The sequence below is a fragment of the Helianthus annuus genome, chromosome 7, assembly GCF_002127325.2.
Source record: "Helianthus annuus cultivar XRQ/B chromosome 7, HanXRQr2.0-SUNRISE, whole genome shotgun sequence".
Lineage (NCBI taxonomy): Eukaryota > Viridiplantae > Streptophyta > Magnoliopsida > Asterales > Asteraceae > Helianthus > Helianthus annuus.
The window spans coordinates 98,562,055-98,582,470 of NC_035439.2; the positions used below are offsets into that span (position 1 = coordinate 98,562,055).

General features: G+C 37.1%; 1 protein-coding gene across 2 annotated transcripts; it reads right to left on the bottom strand.

Annotated features, from left to right (window-relative positions):
* Window positions 1–678: 678 nt before the first annotated feature.
* On the bottom strand, window positions 679–14,225 carry LOC110868196 (protease Do-like 7). 2 transcript variants are annotated; one of them, XM_022117299.2, is made up of 22 exons: window positions 13,777–14,225; window positions 13,436–13,506; window positions 11,445–11,579; window positions 11,247–11,305; window positions 11,037–11,073; window positions 10,121–10,246; window positions 9,907–9,996; window positions 7,784–7,849; window positions 7,632–7,688; window positions 7,473–7,538; window positions 6,921–7,028; window positions 6,598–6,678; window positions 5,847–5,896; window positions 5,596–5,761; window positions 4,043–4,555; window positions 3,790–3,895; window positions 2,918–3,088; window positions 2,756–2,835; window positions 1,598–2,041; window positions 1,347–1,504; window positions 1,173–1,284; window positions 679–1,089 (listed from the first exon to the last, which is right to left on the bottom strand). In XM_022117299.2, the coding sequence occupies exons 1-22, from the start codon at window positions 14,030–14,032 to the stop codon at window positions 928–930; spliced, it is 3,114 nt and encodes a 1,037-aa protein (XP_021972991.1). In that variant the 5' UTR covers window positions 14,033–14,225; the 3' UTR covers window positions 679–927. The 2 variants fall into 2 exon arrangements, with proteins under 2 accessions (XP_021972991.1, XP_035831640.1); XM_035975747.1 differs by lacking the exon at window positions 13,777–14,225 and having other exon boundaries at window positions 13,306–13,438.
* Between the last annotated feature and the right edge of the window lie 6,191 nt (window positions 14,226–20,416).

Genomic DNA, 20,416 nt, shown 5'->3' on the forward strand with positions numbered 1-20,416 from the left:
ATGCATTCCACTAAAAAAACGCCTATATCAATATATTTTCATTAAAAACAAATACTTTTTCTCTCTCCTTTTCAATTAAATAATATTATCATTACATTTTTCTCTCTCCTTCACTCACAACCACTTTCAATATATATTAAAAAAATTATACAGGGTGAACAGTGTCCCCTCAAATATACAGATGAACAGTAACATTTTCTCTCTTCTCCACTCACAACCATTTTTTATACCCTTTATAATATTAAAACTACCCCTCACATATTTTGATGGTTTGGATGAGAATGCTCTTATATGGTGGGTAGTTGGTTGGTAAATGTCTTAAATGCTCTCACGTGCGAAACACATGATCAAAACTAACTTAATTTTCTAAGTGGGTTTGAGGTAAAGGATGAAGCATGCAACATGTTTTTAAAATAAAGGATTGTGGCTGTAAACATAAAAGACGAAAAGTGTAATTTACCCTTATTTTATTGGTAAGAGGTGAGGTTAATTAACTCAAAGACTCGGCTCCGAGATAAGGGTACCGACGAATTTATTAGATTGATAAATAGAATTAGAGGCGATTAAAGGTAATTTATTGCCTAATCTTAGAGAAAGGTTATTTTAACATATATTTGACTCATAAAATAAGATTACATATAGAAAGGTAATTTCTGATATCCAGACAAGACTTTAAAGTCCTATAGAAATGAAGCATGAATATCTTAACATATAGCCAATGCATTACAGGTTTATACCAACTATAACATCCAATGTAAACGATATAACCGAAAGTAAATTCTTAGAAAATTCTAACTCTAGCCACCAAATTTCAGGAACAGATATTGGTTATTGTATAAATAATTTGTATCAGCTCAAAATCTAATACAAAATTATGATATACACCAATAATCTTGATCACTTCTGTATGTATACCACTTCTCCGACTCATAACGATTTAATTATTTTCCGTTGCCACATCGCAGTGTCAGGATCAAACCTCAGTTCCCAGGTAGGCCAGTAGTGCAAGTCCTGTTTCAATGTTAACACGCGTGGTTTCCCATTGAGGTGCACCGTTTTTATTCGAACGAATTCCCCATTTTCTATTTCCTGTTTACACAATGAAATGTAAATTGACTTGTATTATATAAATGAAAACATTTTTGATGCACGTGTAACACGATAGAATTTACCTTTGTTACATTAACAAATGCTTCCAAATTGGGAGTTGGTTTCCCGTTAACTTCTACAATCCATTGAAGAGCGTATAGACCGTATCTATGCACCGGACTCCCATGAGACCACCTGAAACATATTACACAAATCAACCGTTTATATATAACTTGTTCAATATCAAGATGCAATACCTTGTGACGTAAACACCATGACCCTCATCAGGCAAAAACCCGAGAGCACGAACCGCTGGGTGCGGATCCTGTAAAAAACACCCACACCAATTGATAACACGCGTTGTTCCATTTCCATCTCTCACATCAGTTCCGACAAGAACATCAATCTCGAGCCCCTGAGAAATCACAAACAACAACCATCGTCAACATCTCTTCGCTTCTCGAATACGTTGACCAACAATCATTAATCACATCCCGAATCGGCTAACCTGACGAAACACGGTCAGCTCAAGTTTGGCTTCCATGTCATCACACAGATCCAAGGCTTGACACGCGTCTTCAACATCACGAAAACATGTAACGGGCTTCTTGTTAATAGCCAACACCATATCACCTTGTGTTAATAGATTTTCAGCTTTAGACCCTGCTAGACAACCTTTGACCCGTAAAACCTGACGTCTGACCGGATCTTGTTTCACTAGAACTTGGATCCAGTGGTCACTTAGTCCGAAACTTCTAGCTTTTGAAAGCAAAGTAGGATAAAGCTCAACCTCCAAAATCCTAACCAGAGGCATCGGTCGTTTAATGCCGTTTATGAGAAGCGGTTGTCCTTTTGCACCGGATATAATCTTTTCGAGTATTTGGGTTATTGTATATATAGGGATACCCCTCACAAACTGATGATCTTCAGATGAATTACCCCCATATTTCAGCTGTAAAAAATAAATATCATCAGTTCAGTTCTTACTCATAAAAAGTCGTATACAAACTAGCGGTGTTCAGTAACGTTGAAGGTTCAAACCGAAACAAGTCGGCTGGTTTGAGATTCAAACTGTTTGGTTCAGGACTTCAGGGTTTGGCAGTTTAACGTTTTGGTTTGGTCCAGTTTGGAACCAGTCGTTTAACCTGTATTGTTGAGTAAAGTACACGGATGGTCCCTGTGGTTTACCAAAATTTTGGATTTAGTCTCTAGCTTTTTTAAAAGTACACAGATGGTCCCTGAGATTTGCACTTTGTAATGCATTTAGTCCCCAGTTTTTTTATCTAAAAGTACATGGATGGTCCCAGTGGTTTGCACTTTGTAACACAATTAGTCCCTAACTTGAAGATGCTAAAATTTTTAGATTTCTTGGCTGGGGACTAAATGCGTTACAAAATGCAAACCACAGGGACCATCCGTGTACTTTTGGAAAGCTTGGGACCATTAGTGGGTCGTATTTTTTTCATTTTTTTAAATATGTAATTATGTATACATATTATGAAATCTTTATCATTTTGAAATTAAAATACGGACTAATGCTACCGTCAAAACCGAACCATTAAACTGCCAAACTGGTAATACCGGTCGACTCGGCCAACCCACCGCCTGTTTAGTTTGTCGTTTCCCGAAATCGTAGTTAGCGTTTCGGCCTAAAACTTGTGCAAACCTGAGTTGAAAAGCTTCCCCATATGGCTTTAACTCTTCCTTGCTCATCGGTTAGCACTCCTGAAAAACTGCTCCCAAAATCTGCAAACACAAAGCCGATAAATAGCTAGACTTCAAGATAAAAATAATAAAATATATACAGTAGATATTTTAGAACATGTACCAGTGTCAAGCTCGATTACTTCCATGTTGGTTGCTCTGTACCGTGGAGAATCAGCTGAGCTAATGTTTAACGCAGCAAATGGGTTTGTAACAACAGATTTTCTTGATGTTGCCTGTAAACTCCTACTTAAACCCACTAAATAGACGGAATCACCACGTCGTAGTGCAGGTTCTGACATTAAAACGAAAAACGGTAATCAACATTTTACCCGATCCCATTGGTTAGCATGGTACTAGCAGGTCCCGTTAGTTTTTCAGTGAAAGATTATCACAAAAGATTATCACGATTACCAAAAAAGAGTAATCAACATTAGGGATGCAGATGAGTTCAGCTAACAGTTCGTGAACTGTTCGGTGAGAAGTTCATTTTTGTTCGCTTGTTTAATAAATGAACGAACACGAACAAGAAATTTCGTTCGTTTAGTTAAATGAACGAACATGAACAGGGGCCGCGTTTGTTGATTTATGTTCGTGAACGTTTGGTAACGTGTTCGCTTGTGTTCGATAGTTCATTAGTGTTTTTAGTTTTTATATTTTATTTAAATACTTAAAAATTCCGACAAATAAAATATTTAATAAGTATCAATGTATTATATATTCTGTTCATGAACGGTTGTTTGTGTTCGTTTGTTTCCATTTGTGTTCATGAACATTAGTTTGTGTTCATGAACATTCGTTGCTTTAAATTAACAAACACGAACATGAAATCTCGTTCAGTAAGTGTTCATAAACACTTTGTGAACACATATTTCCTTAATAAACGAACACAAACAAGGTCTTGTTCATGTCCGTTTGATTCGTTTGCAACCCTAATCACCATGCATATGGAATAACTACAACGAGAAAACGTAATGAAAATTCATATGAACCAACCAGGAAGAAGCTGAGCTGCTCGCACTGCAGAAGCCCCTGCAGCTCCAAGTGCAGAAGGATCATATGCAACAAGAGCATAGTTGTGAACCGGATGGAGAAAAACGACCTAAAAGTCAAAACAAAAGTCAACCAAGTGGATTTGAATATTTGATGGTAAATGAGTTTGAAATAATAAGACCAAAAGAAAGTGGATTTGAATATTTGATGGTAAACAAGTTCGAAATAATAAGACCAAAAAAAGTCAAAGGTCAACCTCGCCGGGAATTTCCACTGGAAATGCAGCGAAGGAAAGCATAATGTCGGATGCTGAGATCGCAACGGTGTTTTTATCGACGGCAACCAACCCCATGTTTTCGGAATGATGTACGATCACCCCAGTTCCAAAAAAATGTTGTGAGTGAACCCCGTCAAGCATACACGATGACGGTACAAAAACCTCAAACATGACGAGTGTCGGCTCTATCTCACGCTCAGCAACCGAACCGTGTGGGTCCCTCAAAATTGCATCTTCTTGAGATCTTGGATCTTCATGGTTGTCAACTTTTGGTCCATCTTCCGTTACTCTTCGCTTTTTTATTCCACACTCAGATTCATCTTGATCACGTTCGGTTTTACTACTTGTTTCCATACTTATAACACCGTTAACCGATTGTTTACTGACAGCTTGCAAAGCTGGTTTTCCTATCCAGAGACCAGAATTGTCATCACGAGCGTAAATCTCGGGTGCGGCATACCATTCATGTCGGTCCATAGTAACTAGAACTGACTGCAGCCAAAGAAAGTCACGTTTTAAGAATTCACACAAGTAACATCGCTGATGACATAATACTAGATAACTAACTCATAATAAAGGATTCCAATCAATGCTATGTGACATTTTCTCATTTAACCTCAAAATATTTACTTATATTTTATTTTAATATTTTTTATTAATAAATACATAGATGTCATTTATCTTTATCCTTATTTTAATACTGATTCAAAATAATGTCACTAATCGGTAACAAATGTTTTAACTTTTAAGCCTTATTTTTTAAACTTTTATAATGCTTGAATGAATCCTAAAATTCAAGATGACACTACAAATTTCGTCAAATCTAACTAAAAATAAAATACTTTTAATGTCATGGAGAAACTTATTAATGTCGCTATGCGTGTAATATTAAAAATACTTTTATTATTCTATACTATAAATTATAGCCGTGTGTCTTTATATACATACATAAAAGGTAGAGATCCTAAGAGAAACACTATAAAAACATGTTAGGATTATAAAACTTTAATTAAAATATTTAAATGCCAACTACTATCTAAAAAGATTGTCTTGACACTCAAAATTATAGTTTTAAAAATGTTAGTCCTACTTTTTAAACGCATATTTTATTCATAGAATGCTTTTTTTAATACGTAATATTTTCCATAACTTCATAACTTACAATTTATTTTTATAACTTGCAATTTATTTTTTACAACGCTTACAATGTTATCATCATCATCATCAATTTTTTTTTTTTTTTTGGTTTTACTATTTTACAGCCATATATAAAAAGAGGAATCTGACTCAAAAAAGAAGTAAAAGCTTAAGAAGATACAAAAGATGAATTACAGTGACTCAAAAAAGAAGTGAAAGCTTAAGAAGATATATTTGGATAATTGAAAATGTAACTTTTCCTTTGGTTTCACATTTTATGTAATAAGGCATTTCGCCGATAATGATTATCATTATATACAAATTTACGATTTATATTTTTTTCCGATATTCAACCCGTGTAATATACGGGTTTATAAGCTAGTATAATATATTACCTTCCTTCTATGACGATCGGTGTAGCTTATATATTCCAATGGAACCCTAGCTCCTCTAGAAAGCGTAGATAGAACCCTGATGAAGTCTTCAAGGTGCGAAATCTCTTCACCTGCAAACTTCTTTATTATGGCATGCTTTGGAACTCCAGCTCTATAAAGCATATAACTGTAGAAACGGGATACCACGATAAATCTATTTAAATGAACAAATTCAACAAATTCAATTTGAGCGAATCTGTAAATGAACGTACCCAGGTTCCGAGACGTAAACGAGACCACATTGAAAGCGGAAATTCCTAGCCTGTTTATGAAAAAAACCAATTTAAAGCTTTTATAACAAGAGGAAAAATGACATGATCGCAAAAACATGAAACACATTCAAATAGGGGTTTGCAGAAAAACCGAATTAACCGACTCATAACTGACAAAACCGAACCAAAAAACCAAACCAAATAAAAAAAACCAGTGGGTTGTTTAATTGTTTTTTTTGAAAACCGAAAGTGGTGGGTCGGTTATGGTTACCAATGTTTCCATATCCACCATAACCGAACCGAACCAACATGTAGTAAAATCTTTGTCAGATTTTGGACTTTTTACCATTTTTCAATATTTGATGTTGGTTAAGCGTATGTTAGAATTTATGGGTTGTATCATATCGTTTGGTTGATTGTTTGTTTGAACTTATTGTTTATATCATATCGTTTTATTTAAATATTTGGTAATAATCGGTATTAATATTATAGGTTATATGTATTTTTAATGCTATGCAATACATTAATATATACAAAGGTGTAATAACAATTTATTCATGGTCAAAAAATATTTGAGTTATTTTTAGCTGACGTAAATTCAGGGTTAACCGACCCATAACCAACCCGCTATAACCTTGGAAACCAATTAACCGAAACCGCCATAACCCGGTTATGGTTATGATTATCTATTAACCGACATCGCGGTTATGGTTTTTGGTCAAAACCGACCCAAATGTAAATTCAGACCAACCTGTTGATAGGATAGAGGGTGTATCACAGCACCACTGACTTCCAAGAAGTAGTTTGGAGTTATCGAGTGTAAGTCCTGAACCTGAAGAAAGCATACGCGTTTGAAAATAAATAAATAATAACGATATCGATATCAAAATGGAATCCGAAACACCTTCAAGGGGATGGCGCAGCGGTAAGTGCTTGAGTCACTATCAGATGTCTAAGGTGAATCCAATTTCCACTGGTTTTATGCCGTTAACCCCCTTGAAGACTGTTAACAAATATTGGTGGGTCCCAATAGTTACCATAATAACATGGAATCCAAAAATTGAAGTAGCTCACCGGCAGTTGAACAGTAAAGGGTTTGCCACCTCGTTCGAGTTCTAACTCAACGTTTTGGCCGACACTGTCATCGAGTAGGGACTCCATTTTCAGAAACTGAGTAGTTACCTGCATAAAAATTGGAACAACTCAAATGGTAAATTTTAGAGTAAAGTTTACGGATGGTCCCTGAGGTTTATCAAAATTTTGGATTTGGTCCCTAGATTTCCAAAAGTACACAGATAGTCCCTATGGTTTGCACTAAATGCGTTACAAAGTGCAAACTATAGGGACCATCTATGTACTTCTAGGAAAAAGTTGGGGACTAAATGTGTTACAAAGTGCAAATCACACACAAGGACCATCCATGTACTTTTGGAAAAGTAGGGGACTAAATGCGTCACAATATGCAAACCACAGGGACCATCCGTGTATTTTTTGGAAAGCTAGGGAACAAATCCAAAATTTTGGTAAACCACAGGGACCATTTGTGTACTTCGCTCTAAATTTTTTTTATTTTAAAGTATTTTAACATGCATCTAAAGTGTGCGTTACAGCACAAAGAATACGCACCTCTTTGTTCATGCGAACCAGCACGTCACCTGGCTCTAACAGTTTATGAGCGGGCCCACCTGGCACCTACAGAATGAGCATGACGTCATCAGATGCAAACATACTAACGAATGTATCCACTCTAGTAATTCATTAATAGAAGTGGAAAAAACGACTTACTACAGAATCAACCACGAGCATTCCAGTTTCGCTTAGTGGAGATGCATGGCGCACCAACTAATTACATCAATAACTCAGATAAGGCATCAAAGAAAACATGAAAACCAAAAATAATAATAATAACAATGCATGAAGTAAAAAAAAATAAAAACCTGTTCTGTTTCACTTTGCAAACCAAGGCGACGAGTCTCATCAAATCCTTTGTGGAGAAATGTTGCCTATATCGAACATATTATGCAACATTAAACAAAAATAGGTCATATAGGCCTGTAAACGAAATGTTCGTGTTCGTTCATTTAACTTTAGCCGAACACGAACATATAATCAAACGCATTTTTTTCGCGTTCGTTCATTAAGAAATCAGGCATGTTCATGTTCGTTTATGTTCGTTCATTTAAAGCCTAAATGAACAGTTCTCGAACATAAACGAACACAAATGAACATCAAAAAAATTTAACTAAACATATTTGAATAAACAAACATAAATTAACACGATTGAACAAATATAAACAAACACAATTTAACAAATATAAACAAACACAATTTAACATTAGTGAACACAAACAAACAAGTCTAATATATTGCAGTTCATCCGAAAACACATCTAAATTAGGGTTCATAGATAATGGAATTAAGTAGTTTTTATATAAATATTAAGTGATCAGTCACGATCTAAGAAAAATTTTAAAATTTCATTTTTTATTATTAGAAAACTCAATAACTAATTAGTTATATTCATAGTTATCGATAGCGAATAGCGGTCAATAGCGACAGACGACCTATATGCTACGTAGCGATAGCGACGAAATAGCGCCCGCTATTTTGTGTATAGCGATAAGGTAGTAGAAAATTTTAAAAATAAAAATATAGCTATTTATAATTATATACATATATTATAATGTTAATTTTATACTTTATATTCATAGATTTGTAAGTTTAAGAACCAAATGTAAACTAGTAAAGATAGAGGGGGGTAAATGTTAAAATGCACAAACTAATTTTACTTTTTTTATCTTAAAAAATTACAAGTTAGAGAATAAATGTAAACTACAGAAAGATTGAGGGGTTAAATTGTAAAACTACAAACTAATTTAAACCTAAAATAGCTGGATCGTCACCCAATTGTTACCTCCGCCGTCAGAACTCCAAATCTCAGAACTCCAATTCTGTAGACGACGACCATGAAATTACAGAAAAGCACTAGAAAAACTACTATGAACGCCATCAAAACAAGGTATCTCTTCTTTCTTTCCTATCAATTTGAGCCTTCGATTTCCATCTTCCTCGTTTCCGGCAGAATTGCAGCACCGGCGCCGGAATTCGCCGCCGGAATACGTGCCTAGTCGCTATTTTTCCCGCTTTTCAGTCGCTAGAGCCACTTAGCGCCGGTAGTCCGCTTCGCATCGCTAAACGCAATAGCGCTCGCAACAGGCGCAATCGATAACTATGGTTATATTTATATAATTAGTTAGAAAATCTAATACTTATATGAATATAACTATTTATGTATTTACTAAAATTTAAGTAAGCAAAAACGAACGTAAATAAACGAACGTTCATGAACATAAATGAACGAACATAAACGAACGTTCACGATCATAAACGACCGAACACAAGGTGTGTTCATGTTCGTTCATTTAATTAAAAGAACAATTTTTTTTTGTTCGTGTCCGTTCGTTTATAAATAAACGAACTTCCCGCTGAACAAGTTCACGAACAGTTCATGAACGTTCGGTTCGTTTACAGGCCTAAGGTCATAGATATAAAAGACGTGATGATTACATAATTCACTACTTAACTTGAGTTATAAAAACATTAAAATTAAAGAAAACAAATTCCCTATACTATAAATATGCTATTATTTCCCATCAACCAACTTTGGCCCCTCAACTTTGGTAATGACATGTTTAGCCCTTTAAGTAAAACAACTTTAGCCCCTCAACTTTAATGAAAACAACTTTAGTCCCTCAACTTTAATAATAAACAACTTTAGCCCCTCAACTTTGGTAATGATATGTTTAGCCCCTCAACTTTAATAATGACATGTTTAGCCCCTTAACTAACACAACTTTAGCCCCTCAACTTTTAATAATAAACAACTTTAATAATGACAAGTTTAGCCCCTCAACTTTAATAATGACAGGTTTAGCCCCTCAACTTTAAATCTCGCGATTTGCTTATTTTTATCTACGTTTCGAACCCGCTGCGGAGTGCAGGTTGTAACCCACTAGTTGTGTAAAAACAATGTATGTAAACAAATGAGAAACCAACATACCTGAAGTGTACCACGGAGAATTGTAACAGCCTCCCATTTATGTTGAAAAGAATCTCTTCCCTTCTGCAGAAAACTCAAAGCTCTAACCACCTGTAACGTCACACAAAAAAAGTTATATTTTTTTGTAAACGTGACATGTTGTGTCTTCAAAACATTACAGAAGACAGTTCGACAATGCTGAGTTGGATATGGGAATAATATATATCATTTTTACTCGTTCTAATGGTAGGAAAAACGCTGAAGCGCTTGAAGACTTGCTGCCGGCATTCAAGGCAACCGCTCGTCCTTGCCAATCAATGACTGGAGAACCACTTGAACCACCTTTTGTACCTGAAGCCGCCTGTTGTAAGCACAGGAATAATAAAAAAAAAAATCAACTTTATTTTAATGAACTTGAGTTGCAACAATCAAATTTGGTATCATTTATCTGCACAGAAATGAAAAGAAACAAAAAAAACAGCTTTGTTTCTATTGACTTGCGTTGCAACAATCAGATTTGGTAAGAAATACCTACAATCCAACAAACCACAATAACATTACACGAATAGAAATCTTTTATGATCCATGTAATGAAGAATAGAATGGAAAAAATTATAAAAGGAGTAAAATGCCATTTTCGTCCCGTCCCTGAGGTTTTGCCGATTTTGCGACTTTCGCCCAAAGGTTTGTTTTTCCGCATTTGGATCCAAAGGGTTTGAAATCTTGCCATTTTCATCCGGCACGTTAACTCCATCCATTTTTCTCCGTTAAGTCAAAGGTATTTCCGTCTTTTTTTGTTAACTGAAAAGGCAATTTAAACCTTTTCAGGAGGATTTGGTCTTTTTACATAAAGTGAAAAAGACCGAATTGCCCTTTAAGTTAGCAAAAAAGATGGAAATACCTCTGACTTAACGGAGAAAAAATGGATGGAGTTAACGAGCCGAATGAAAATGGCAAGGTTTCAAACCTTTTGGATCCAGATGCAGAAAAAACAAACCTTCGGACGAAAGTCGCAAAACTGGTCAAACCTCAGGGCTCAGGGATGAAAATGGCATTTTACTCAGAAAAAAAAAAAGAAAAGGTGGGACAAAAACAATAAAAAAGAAGGGTCATCAATTGTGCAGAAATCTGCAACAGCATTTTTGCTTAACCTGCATGTAGAATGTGTTGAAATCGTTGTAGCCATCCCTGCAGCAGGTAGAAGACTCATAGTTAATACTTCATATTATCATTAAACATGTAATCTAGAGTCTAGAGCACAACTATAGAAAATAATAGATGACTTAACCAGTATAAGCACAACTTTTACGTCACAAAAAAAGGAAAAAAAATTAAAAAAGAAAACATAGTACAGTACATACTTTTTATAATGTGGAGCATCTCTATCCAGACGAGCAAGGGTACCAGCCAAAATAGAGACCTATAAATTCAGATAAAAAGTAAACAATAGTGTACATGAACTTCATGAAGAATATTAAACGGACAGTATCTAATATAAATTAAGCTGCTACCATGACAGAATAGTGTAAATAATATTGTACACGAAGAATATTTAATACCTTCTCTCCACTATCATTACCAACAACTCTGATTTCCAGGCCAACACAAGCAGCATCTGGAGCAAGAGGAATCTCCTCATAGCTCAAAAATTGCACCGCAGCAGGATCATAACGAAAGAATCCAAAATCATGAACCTAAAGAACAAAAAAGCATAACGTTCAGTTACATGCACAAGAAACAGCTATTTGGACCCAAACATTCAACAATGCACAAATCAAACAAACAAAGAAGTACTGCAAGTTATGTTTTCAAAGTGAGGGGTTGTCAATTGGATGTCAATGTTACATAAGATGGTTGCTCTTTCAATCAATGAAGCAAAACATAAGGCAACTACAGAAGTAAGCAAAGGGCTCATATGAGTCTATGACAACAAGAATGCAATTCATCTTGCAAAGAATTCAGGATTTCACAGTAGAACAAAACACAGTCAGAAGAGATATCATTTTATCAAGAAATTCATTAACGACGATACATTGTACTTAAAGAAGATTCTTGGTATGAAGAATCATGCAGATATGTTTACACAACAACAAATAAGTTGAAGCTTTGCATAACTTCGATTGATCTTCTCACGACTCATGAGAAGATCTCACACTAGATAAGGGGGATTATACAGTTTACTAGAATTATGGAGTCTGATGAAATTCGGTGTTGGCAAGAGCTGAGTAAATTTGGTCAGCTTAAGGCACCAGTCAGGGGTTTTACACTAAAGCGGTTTTAGTTTTGTGCAGCTTAGAGATGCTTTCCAAAGTTGATCTTACGGAAGTCGATTCTCTACGCTCATTAATCAACACTGACAGTGTCTACGCTGATGGATAAACACTGAGTCAGACAGTCACATATAAAGCTAGAATGATAGGCTCAAAACGCTGGAACTTTAGGCCCGATTCTCAAAGCAATTGCGTAAACTTTATACCCTGATATCTTCTTGTATTTGTACGTTATACTGTATCAAGTTTTGAAATTAACAAATCTCTAGAGTTCAATCGTGGACGTAGCCCAATCAAACCAATCGAATGAACCCGTGTTATTGATACCTCTGTTGTCAAGGCTCAGCCTGGGCCCAATTTTCAGGCCCAGCGCAACCTTCTCGCTTGCATTTTTCAGGCCAAGTTCCGAAGAAATTCCGGCCAAAAATTGTCTGAACCAGTTTAAACAGGTTTGAAACAAGTATAGCAACCTTAAACAAGCCTGGAATCAACCTAAACTATCCCTAATAAAACCTAAGCAGGTCTAAAACCCCTAAAAGTTGTATGTTTATACTATATGTCTTGCCTAAAACACCCTCGCTTTTTAAGCGCCTTGCACTGAGGCGCCCAAGGCACACCCTTTGTGCCTTGGGCCCTCGACAACTATGATTTTTACAAGTCATAATGTTGATAAATGAATATGGTCATGTGATGCAAAAAATAAGAAAAAAAAAAGATAGAATTACAAGTACAAAGAAGTTCATTCAACATGATTTATAAGACCAATTGGGCTACATTTTACTAACAGACAAAGTAAAAAAAGATAACAAAATGGTAGTACTCTAACTTAAGAAGCCCAATGAGTTTGAATGCCTCTTGCTGCAGAGTTCCACTTTACGTTCAATGCAATAACTACTTTTGATGTAAAACATATTAAATGCTTTTTGCATAATGTAACACATCAAAACATATTGAAAACAATTGCAGAGTCCAAACCACTAACTCACTAAGTCGCCTAGCAACCCAAGATCCAAGAAAAACATTATCGATTCTAAAATAAGATAAGATTGAAAATAAAAACAAAATTCATCATCATCATCATACTCAGTAAATCCCACCAATAGCAAAGCAAAGGTAGGGTCTGAGGAGGGTAAGATGTAGACAGCCTTACCTCTACCCCGTAGGAATAGAGAGGTTGCTTCCAGTGAGACCCCCGGCTCGAAAACAAAAACAAAATTAGAATGCTAAAATCTTTAACATTTAGAAACAAAAAAAAATGCATGATCCATTAAGCAGCTCACCGGATCTCGGTAGATTGGATGAACCGGAACCTCTTCACGATTTACAAACATAGCTTCAGCTACCACCGGACCTAAAATAACATATGATCAATCAAAAAATGTTACAAATTATAAGCACTTCACAATGTCACTCTATGGGGGTGTTTGGCCTAGCTTTTTTAACAAAGCTTATAGCTTTTTTAGCTTAAACCTATTAAAACAAACACTTAAACCTTCATCTCCACTACTATAACCAATGTAACACATTACTTTCAACACAAACTATTAATTCATCCTTAATAATATTGCATCTCATAACCCTAACTCTAATTTGGGGAAAATATAATAACTAACTAACTAACCAGGTTTAACCACATGACGATTGGTTAATATAATTCCACGCCTCTTATCAACAACAAACCCCGTAGCGTAGCTGGCACCAGCTGATTCGGTATCGAACGCACGACACGCGGTTGTTCGAAGCACCACCACCGCCGGAACCACCTTTTGTAGCGCCTTCCGCCAGTCCTCCGCCGTAGCTAGGTTTTCTCCCAACGGAGGATCGATCTCCATACACAGTTCATCCTTTGATCCTGATTTCTCCGGTGATGACGTCATCTTTCGAAGTTTCGAGATGTTTAACTGTTGTGCGTGCGTGTACAAGGCGATCTGTTGTTGAAGGATTGTGAGTGTATGTACGGAAGTAGTGGTTGTGAGGCGGAGTACGGTGGCCGGAGTTGAATCTCCGGTGACGGAAAAGGTAGTGAGAGAGATTGGGGGGTTTGACAACGAGATATACACTTCAGACTCTGGTTCAGTTCGTGCAGCTTTTCAACTTGCGAGATTCTTCCAATCACGGTGTTACACGTGGCATCAGTTTGATCAGTTGTTGGGCTCCTGTTGGAAACCATAGTAATAAATTAGTCCATATGACGATGATGGATCTCGGCCCACACCTTGAGTATCTTGAAATTTTAAAGAAAAGGATTTAGGAAGTAGAGATGAAAAAAACCGTACTCGAAGCCAGTTATTTTTGTATCTGGGTATTTTGTATCTGTAACCGAATCTGGTGCTATCTGTAGGATATGATTCCTTAGAAAATTAACACCCGTTGTGGCCTTGATGTCTCGCCTATCTTCATTAGACACCTCGTCATGAAAAGCGGTAAGTAATTCCCATCTTGGAATACCATGATGAGGACAATTACGGATCAATTGGTTGAACCGCTTCCATGACTCATAGAACAACTCACCCGGAAGTTGTTGGAATTCTCTAAGAGCGGCTCTCCCCATCTTGGTTCTTTGTGGAGTATAATACTCTTCTAGGAATTGTTGTTGCAACTCTTGCCATGTGTGAATGCTCGCATAAGGCAAAGAGATGAACTATTCACGTGCTGGATCTTTTAGGGAGAACTGAAATAGTACCAACTTAACTTGATCAAGTGTGAACCCGTGTCCACCTATCATACTACAAACCGCCTCAAATTCCGCAATATGAGCATACGGTTCTTCACTCCCCTTTCCATGAAAAGTGGGCAACATATTCAAGATATGAGGTTTCGCCTCAAACGACCTATCCATATTCCCATGTGCAACTAGCATGACGATCGGGGAAGAATGTTCCGCAATTTGTGGACGGAAGTGACTCTCTACTCCTCGGCTATACGGATCCATAAATCTCGGATCTCTTTGCCTTTGACGTGGTACGGCGGGTGCTCGATTCACCTGTGGTGGGGTTTGATATCAATTACCACCACGTGGTTGTCTTCACTGAAATCCTTGGTAATCCCGGTTTACTACCAAATTCAATTGGCCTCCTTGCATTCCCGCATATGCTTCATGCTCATCCCATTCTTCATCATACTCCGAACCATAATCCAACCTACCCTCTTCCCAACCATCCACTCTACCCCGATTCATTCTCTGTTCAAACCGATTGCCTGCACGGTGTGGGTGAGGTTCACGGTTAGGTCTATTCACAACCCGAATCGGCTCAGGTTGTTGTTGGTTTCCTAACGGATTACCCATGCGTGGGTACTCTAAATCTCCACATCTCACCTGAAAGTCACCTGGTAGAGGTGCTTGTCTAGCATTTAGGTTTTGTGGTGGTGGTTGATTTGGTTGTTTTTGGAAGGGTGATGGTGGTTGATTTTGATGATTTAGGGATTGAGGTTGATTTTGTTAGCTTTGATTTTGGAATGGTAGTGGTGGCATATCAGGAAGCGGGTCTTGTTGTGGTGTTTGCTGATTCGAGGTCGTTTGACTTTCTAGGGGATTCATTATTGACTCAATCACTTTTTCTTTTTCTTTTCAAATCTGAATGAAGTAGTAAATTTTGTCGTGTGGTCTTTTCGATTTCGGGGTTGAACAAAAGTGGTGATGATCTTCCTGAAAACCGGGTGTGCATGCAACTAGATATCACTTGCACACAAGTAAACAAGAAACAACGCGTAATACCGAACGAAACAGAAATAGACAAAAAGAAATATTTTTGGAATTTTTAGAAAGCAATAAAAACAACTAATTAAACTAACACTAAGCGCACGAATTCCCCGGCAACGACGCCATTTTGATGACTGTCGTAAGGGTCAATAAAAAACATAATTAAACTACTTAGATAGCGTAAGTATGGTATCGTATCCATGAAGAATATGTGCTTAATGTTCAATTAAACTATGATCTAATCTATTCTAAATTCAGGAGTTTTAATGATTGTTTGAAAGAAAACGGAGATCAATGAGAAAGTTGTGACCAATAAGAGAAAAAGTAACCTCCACCCGGAATCCTAATTACCCGTTTTTAACACAAACACCTGTTTACTGATTCAAAACACAACATAGACATGGCCTTGGAATTAATGACTTTGATTAATTATTAGGGATAGTTTTTAAGACTCACCATACAACCTAATAACCTGTTTAATTATACCAATTACCCACCAATCTATTAACCCGCTAACGATGCAAGTATATCACCAATACGCTTAATAAACGACATATAATTCAAATATAATCAACGTTGCACAAAATCAACACAAATGGTCAAGCTTTACCACTTTACAAGAATCAGAAACAAAGTATTGTATCAAAACAAGCAATTGTTCATCCGAGCGGAAGTCACAGCGCGTTTAGTCACTCATGGTTGTCCTCACAACTTCAATCTTCATCGTGGACGGATTAGACATGATAAAGAACTTAAACGGATGAGGTTTATGGTCAAAAGTGCAGGAATTCGCCCTTGAGTTCGTCTGGAACGGCTGGAATGAGAAGGGATAACCTAAAAAACAAATTAGGGTAATTTAAACTTTTTCCTGTAACTAGTATCTCCTGCGCGTTGCGGGAGAGTACATCTTCAGCTCCGCGTGTCGCCTGGGCTTCCCAAGTAGGCTTTTTCCGCTACTAGCCCCGTGTTACCCGTGAAGCCCGTTTTTTAGCTCGGTTTCTCTCGTTTACCCTTTTTAACACCTATTAAACTAAAAACACCAACACACGATAAGTAAATAAACAAATACGAATTAACATATTTAACACACTAAAAATCAACGCAAACTAGTACAAAATATAACGTGTTTTAACCCAACATCAACGAGCCGAGCCCGGGCCCACCTTGGTTCGGCTTGGCTCGTTTACAACCCTAGTTTAGTGGATACAAGATATAGTGAAGAGGAACCAGATGGGTTTTTATAGACGATACACGTCTAGATTTGAAATTTTATTAATTCCATATAGCCACTTTAGCATCACATATTTACTCTATATTAATTTGCAAAAATTCTCCACCTCACATGTTCACTATTCGTTTTTATTTTACTTTTTCACTTTTTTACTATTAAATTTTCTTTTACTTTTAACTCTTTTATTTTTTTTTTATCTTTTACTCTTTTAAACCCGATATTTTTCATCTTTTAAGCCTCATAGATTTCATCTTTTACACTTTTAACCCAATAGTTTTTATGTTTTACATATTTGTCACAAACATTTTCTATTTTTAACCCCAACACTTTTTCGTTTTCAAATTTTGTCCTTGTACTTTATATCTTTTACAAATTTGTCGGTTTACGATTCGTTCTAAATTTTGCGAGTCAACACGTTGCAACGCGTGCGTGTGGTTAAACGTTTTTACTTCTATTCTTTTACGGTTTAACGGTTCCGTCGAAACTCGCGGGGTCCTATGCCGAATTAGTTATTCTTTTCTATGTTATACATATTCGGTCATATTTTTGTGAATTAACATGCCGTAACGTGTGTGCGTGATTTATCATTTTTACGTTACTTTTTGTTCTGCTTAACGGTACCGCCACAAAGCACGGGTCCTAAATACTAGTTTTTAATTAAAAAACATTAATATGATGGTTGGAAATAAAACATAACTCAACGGGTATATTTCTTGTTAATATGTTTCCATTTAAAAGCCTGCCTTCTGATTGAAACAAAGATACATCAACAATGAACAAAGTTTCTATTTTGAATCGCCACTTAGGATTAACTTGTATCTGTATTAATCAAAATACCAAGTCCAGATCAACAATTATTATCATTTGTGTGTCAAAACAAGTCCTAAATTTCAAATTACCAAAGGCATGTCCAGCGAAATCCATCTCAACTTTCATTATAGAAACCTATGTAGTATTTTAGTTACTCCCCGTCTACGGTATGCGCATATAATGTATATATGTGTGTGCCGTCGGGGGGCAAAAGTGAAAGTGAACTAATTTTAACGTTATTTTACTAATTTCGTGAAAATAACGTTAAAAGCGAGGGACGGTTAATCATTCATCATGTGGTGGCGTTGATAGCTGAAAGACAAAAGGGTATATGAACTAATCGGTCTTTGTCACGATTGCTGAGTGTTATATGCCTTATTTCCAAAGCTTGATGCAAAACTACTATCGAGCCGGGGGTCTCACTGGAAGCAACATCTCTATTCCTACGGGATAGAGGTAAGGTTGTCTACATCTTACCCTTCTCAGACCCTACCTTAGCTTTGCTATTGGTGGGATTTACTGAGTATGATGATGATGTAGTATTTTAGTGGGGGGATTAAACTGCTATCGGTTGGAATCAAATGACAAACAAGAAACAAAATCTAAAATTCTCACAAATAGAAAAACAAAACCCCATGAGCCATTGACAAAATGGTGCAGTCACCATTGCAGTATTGCTTCTAGAGAACACCGACTTGCAGACTTGGTACTAGATACCAACAAAACAAATCATCTCTCAAACCATCAAGTTAGGTGACACGGGGTGGGAACGTTATGATCCGTGATAAATTTCTATCACTCGTGGAACACCGCCGCCTCCCCTAATATAACGAGTGATGGAGTAGATTCCGTTATATACATAACGCGTTGAACAGTGTGAGTGAATGAATGGTATCTTGTACATTGTGTATTAATACTTGTACATTGGAATCCCATCACTAGTGATACCACCCCCCTACATTTCTATCACTAGTGATAGAATATTGATTGTACACATGGCATGACTTGATTGGATAATGGAAGTGATAGAATCTATCACTAGTGAACCACCCCCTCCCCTTATCAAGTAACCATGGACTACAAGACATAGATTTAACCCAAATAGACAGTGTTTAGATATAATATAATCAAAATCAAATATTACAAAAAAAACTGCAAAATTGATGCATTGCACTCTACTAGGAAAAAAGAAACATACTTATTGCGTACTCTAATGAATTTTAGGAATTCAAACAGTAAGATCTATCAAACCCCTCTGTTGTGGCTATAAAAAATAAACTTTTTCAAAAAACAACACTGGTAAGTGTTATGTGCCATTCCTTGGAGTTACTTCCACAGTCCCACGTCTCCAAACAAATCATCATGCAAAGTTTATTCTATATATTAGTCTTTTTTTTAATTGTTGTTAATAGAGCCCGTATTTTATATGATTGATTATGTCAATATTGTATTTGATATTGTGATTATTATCTCCAAAATTAGGAGATCTCATTTTATCTTTATATACATTGTTTTGTAAATGAAAGAGGCAACTTGGAATTTCAATATTCTACATGGTATCAAGCCTAAAACCCTAACCCTCCTTCCCCCTAGTGCCGTCGCTACCCCCACACCTTCGATTTCTTTTCTGCCGACAGCCGCTAGCGCTGTCGCCACCATCCTCATGGCCGATTCTAAACTTCATCCGGCTGTTACAGTTACCAACATCAAGGCTGCCATTCCCATCATCCTGGATAACGAAGCAGCCGACTACAATACATGGTCCGAGCTGTTTCGCATTCACTGCACCGCCTTCCTTGTCTCCGATCACCTCTCCAAACGACCCGAACCCACTGAAAAATCCTCTACCTCTGACAAACAGCCCGCTGCCCCTCCCGCTGCCGACTCATGGGAGCGCCTGGACGCCATCGTCCTTCAATGGATATATGGCACTATATCTCCCGGTCTCCTCAAAACTGTCATCAAGAACAAAACCACTGCGTATGATGCCTTGGAAGGCCATCGAAGCCTTATTCCAAGACAACAAAGCTACCCGTGCTCTCTACCTTAAACAGAAATTTTCTAATACCCGCTTAGAAAATTTTTCTTCCATGCACGCTTATTGTCAAGAACTCAAAGTGCTCGCGGATCAACTTGAAAGTGTAGACGCTCCGGTCGATGAATCAGACCTCGTTCTTCAAACCTTGGCTGGACTTACTGAGCAGTACGAGACCGTGCAAACGGTCATCCAAAACACCAAGCCTCTCCCTTCGTTTCTGGAAGTTCGATCTCAACTGTGCATGAGTGAAACCACCAAGGCCAACCAAGCTTTGCATTCGTCCGCTCAAACTGCCACGACACTTCATACCCAAAGCCGCACTACTACTCTTTCAGCCACTCATCCCTCGCCACCTGCTGACAATCGGTCAGAATTTTCTCGAGGTCGTGGCCGGTCACGCGGCCGTGGCCGTGGGCGTAGTTCGACCAACCAAAACACCAGCCGAGGCCGGAACACCAACTACTCATACTCGCCTGCCCCAC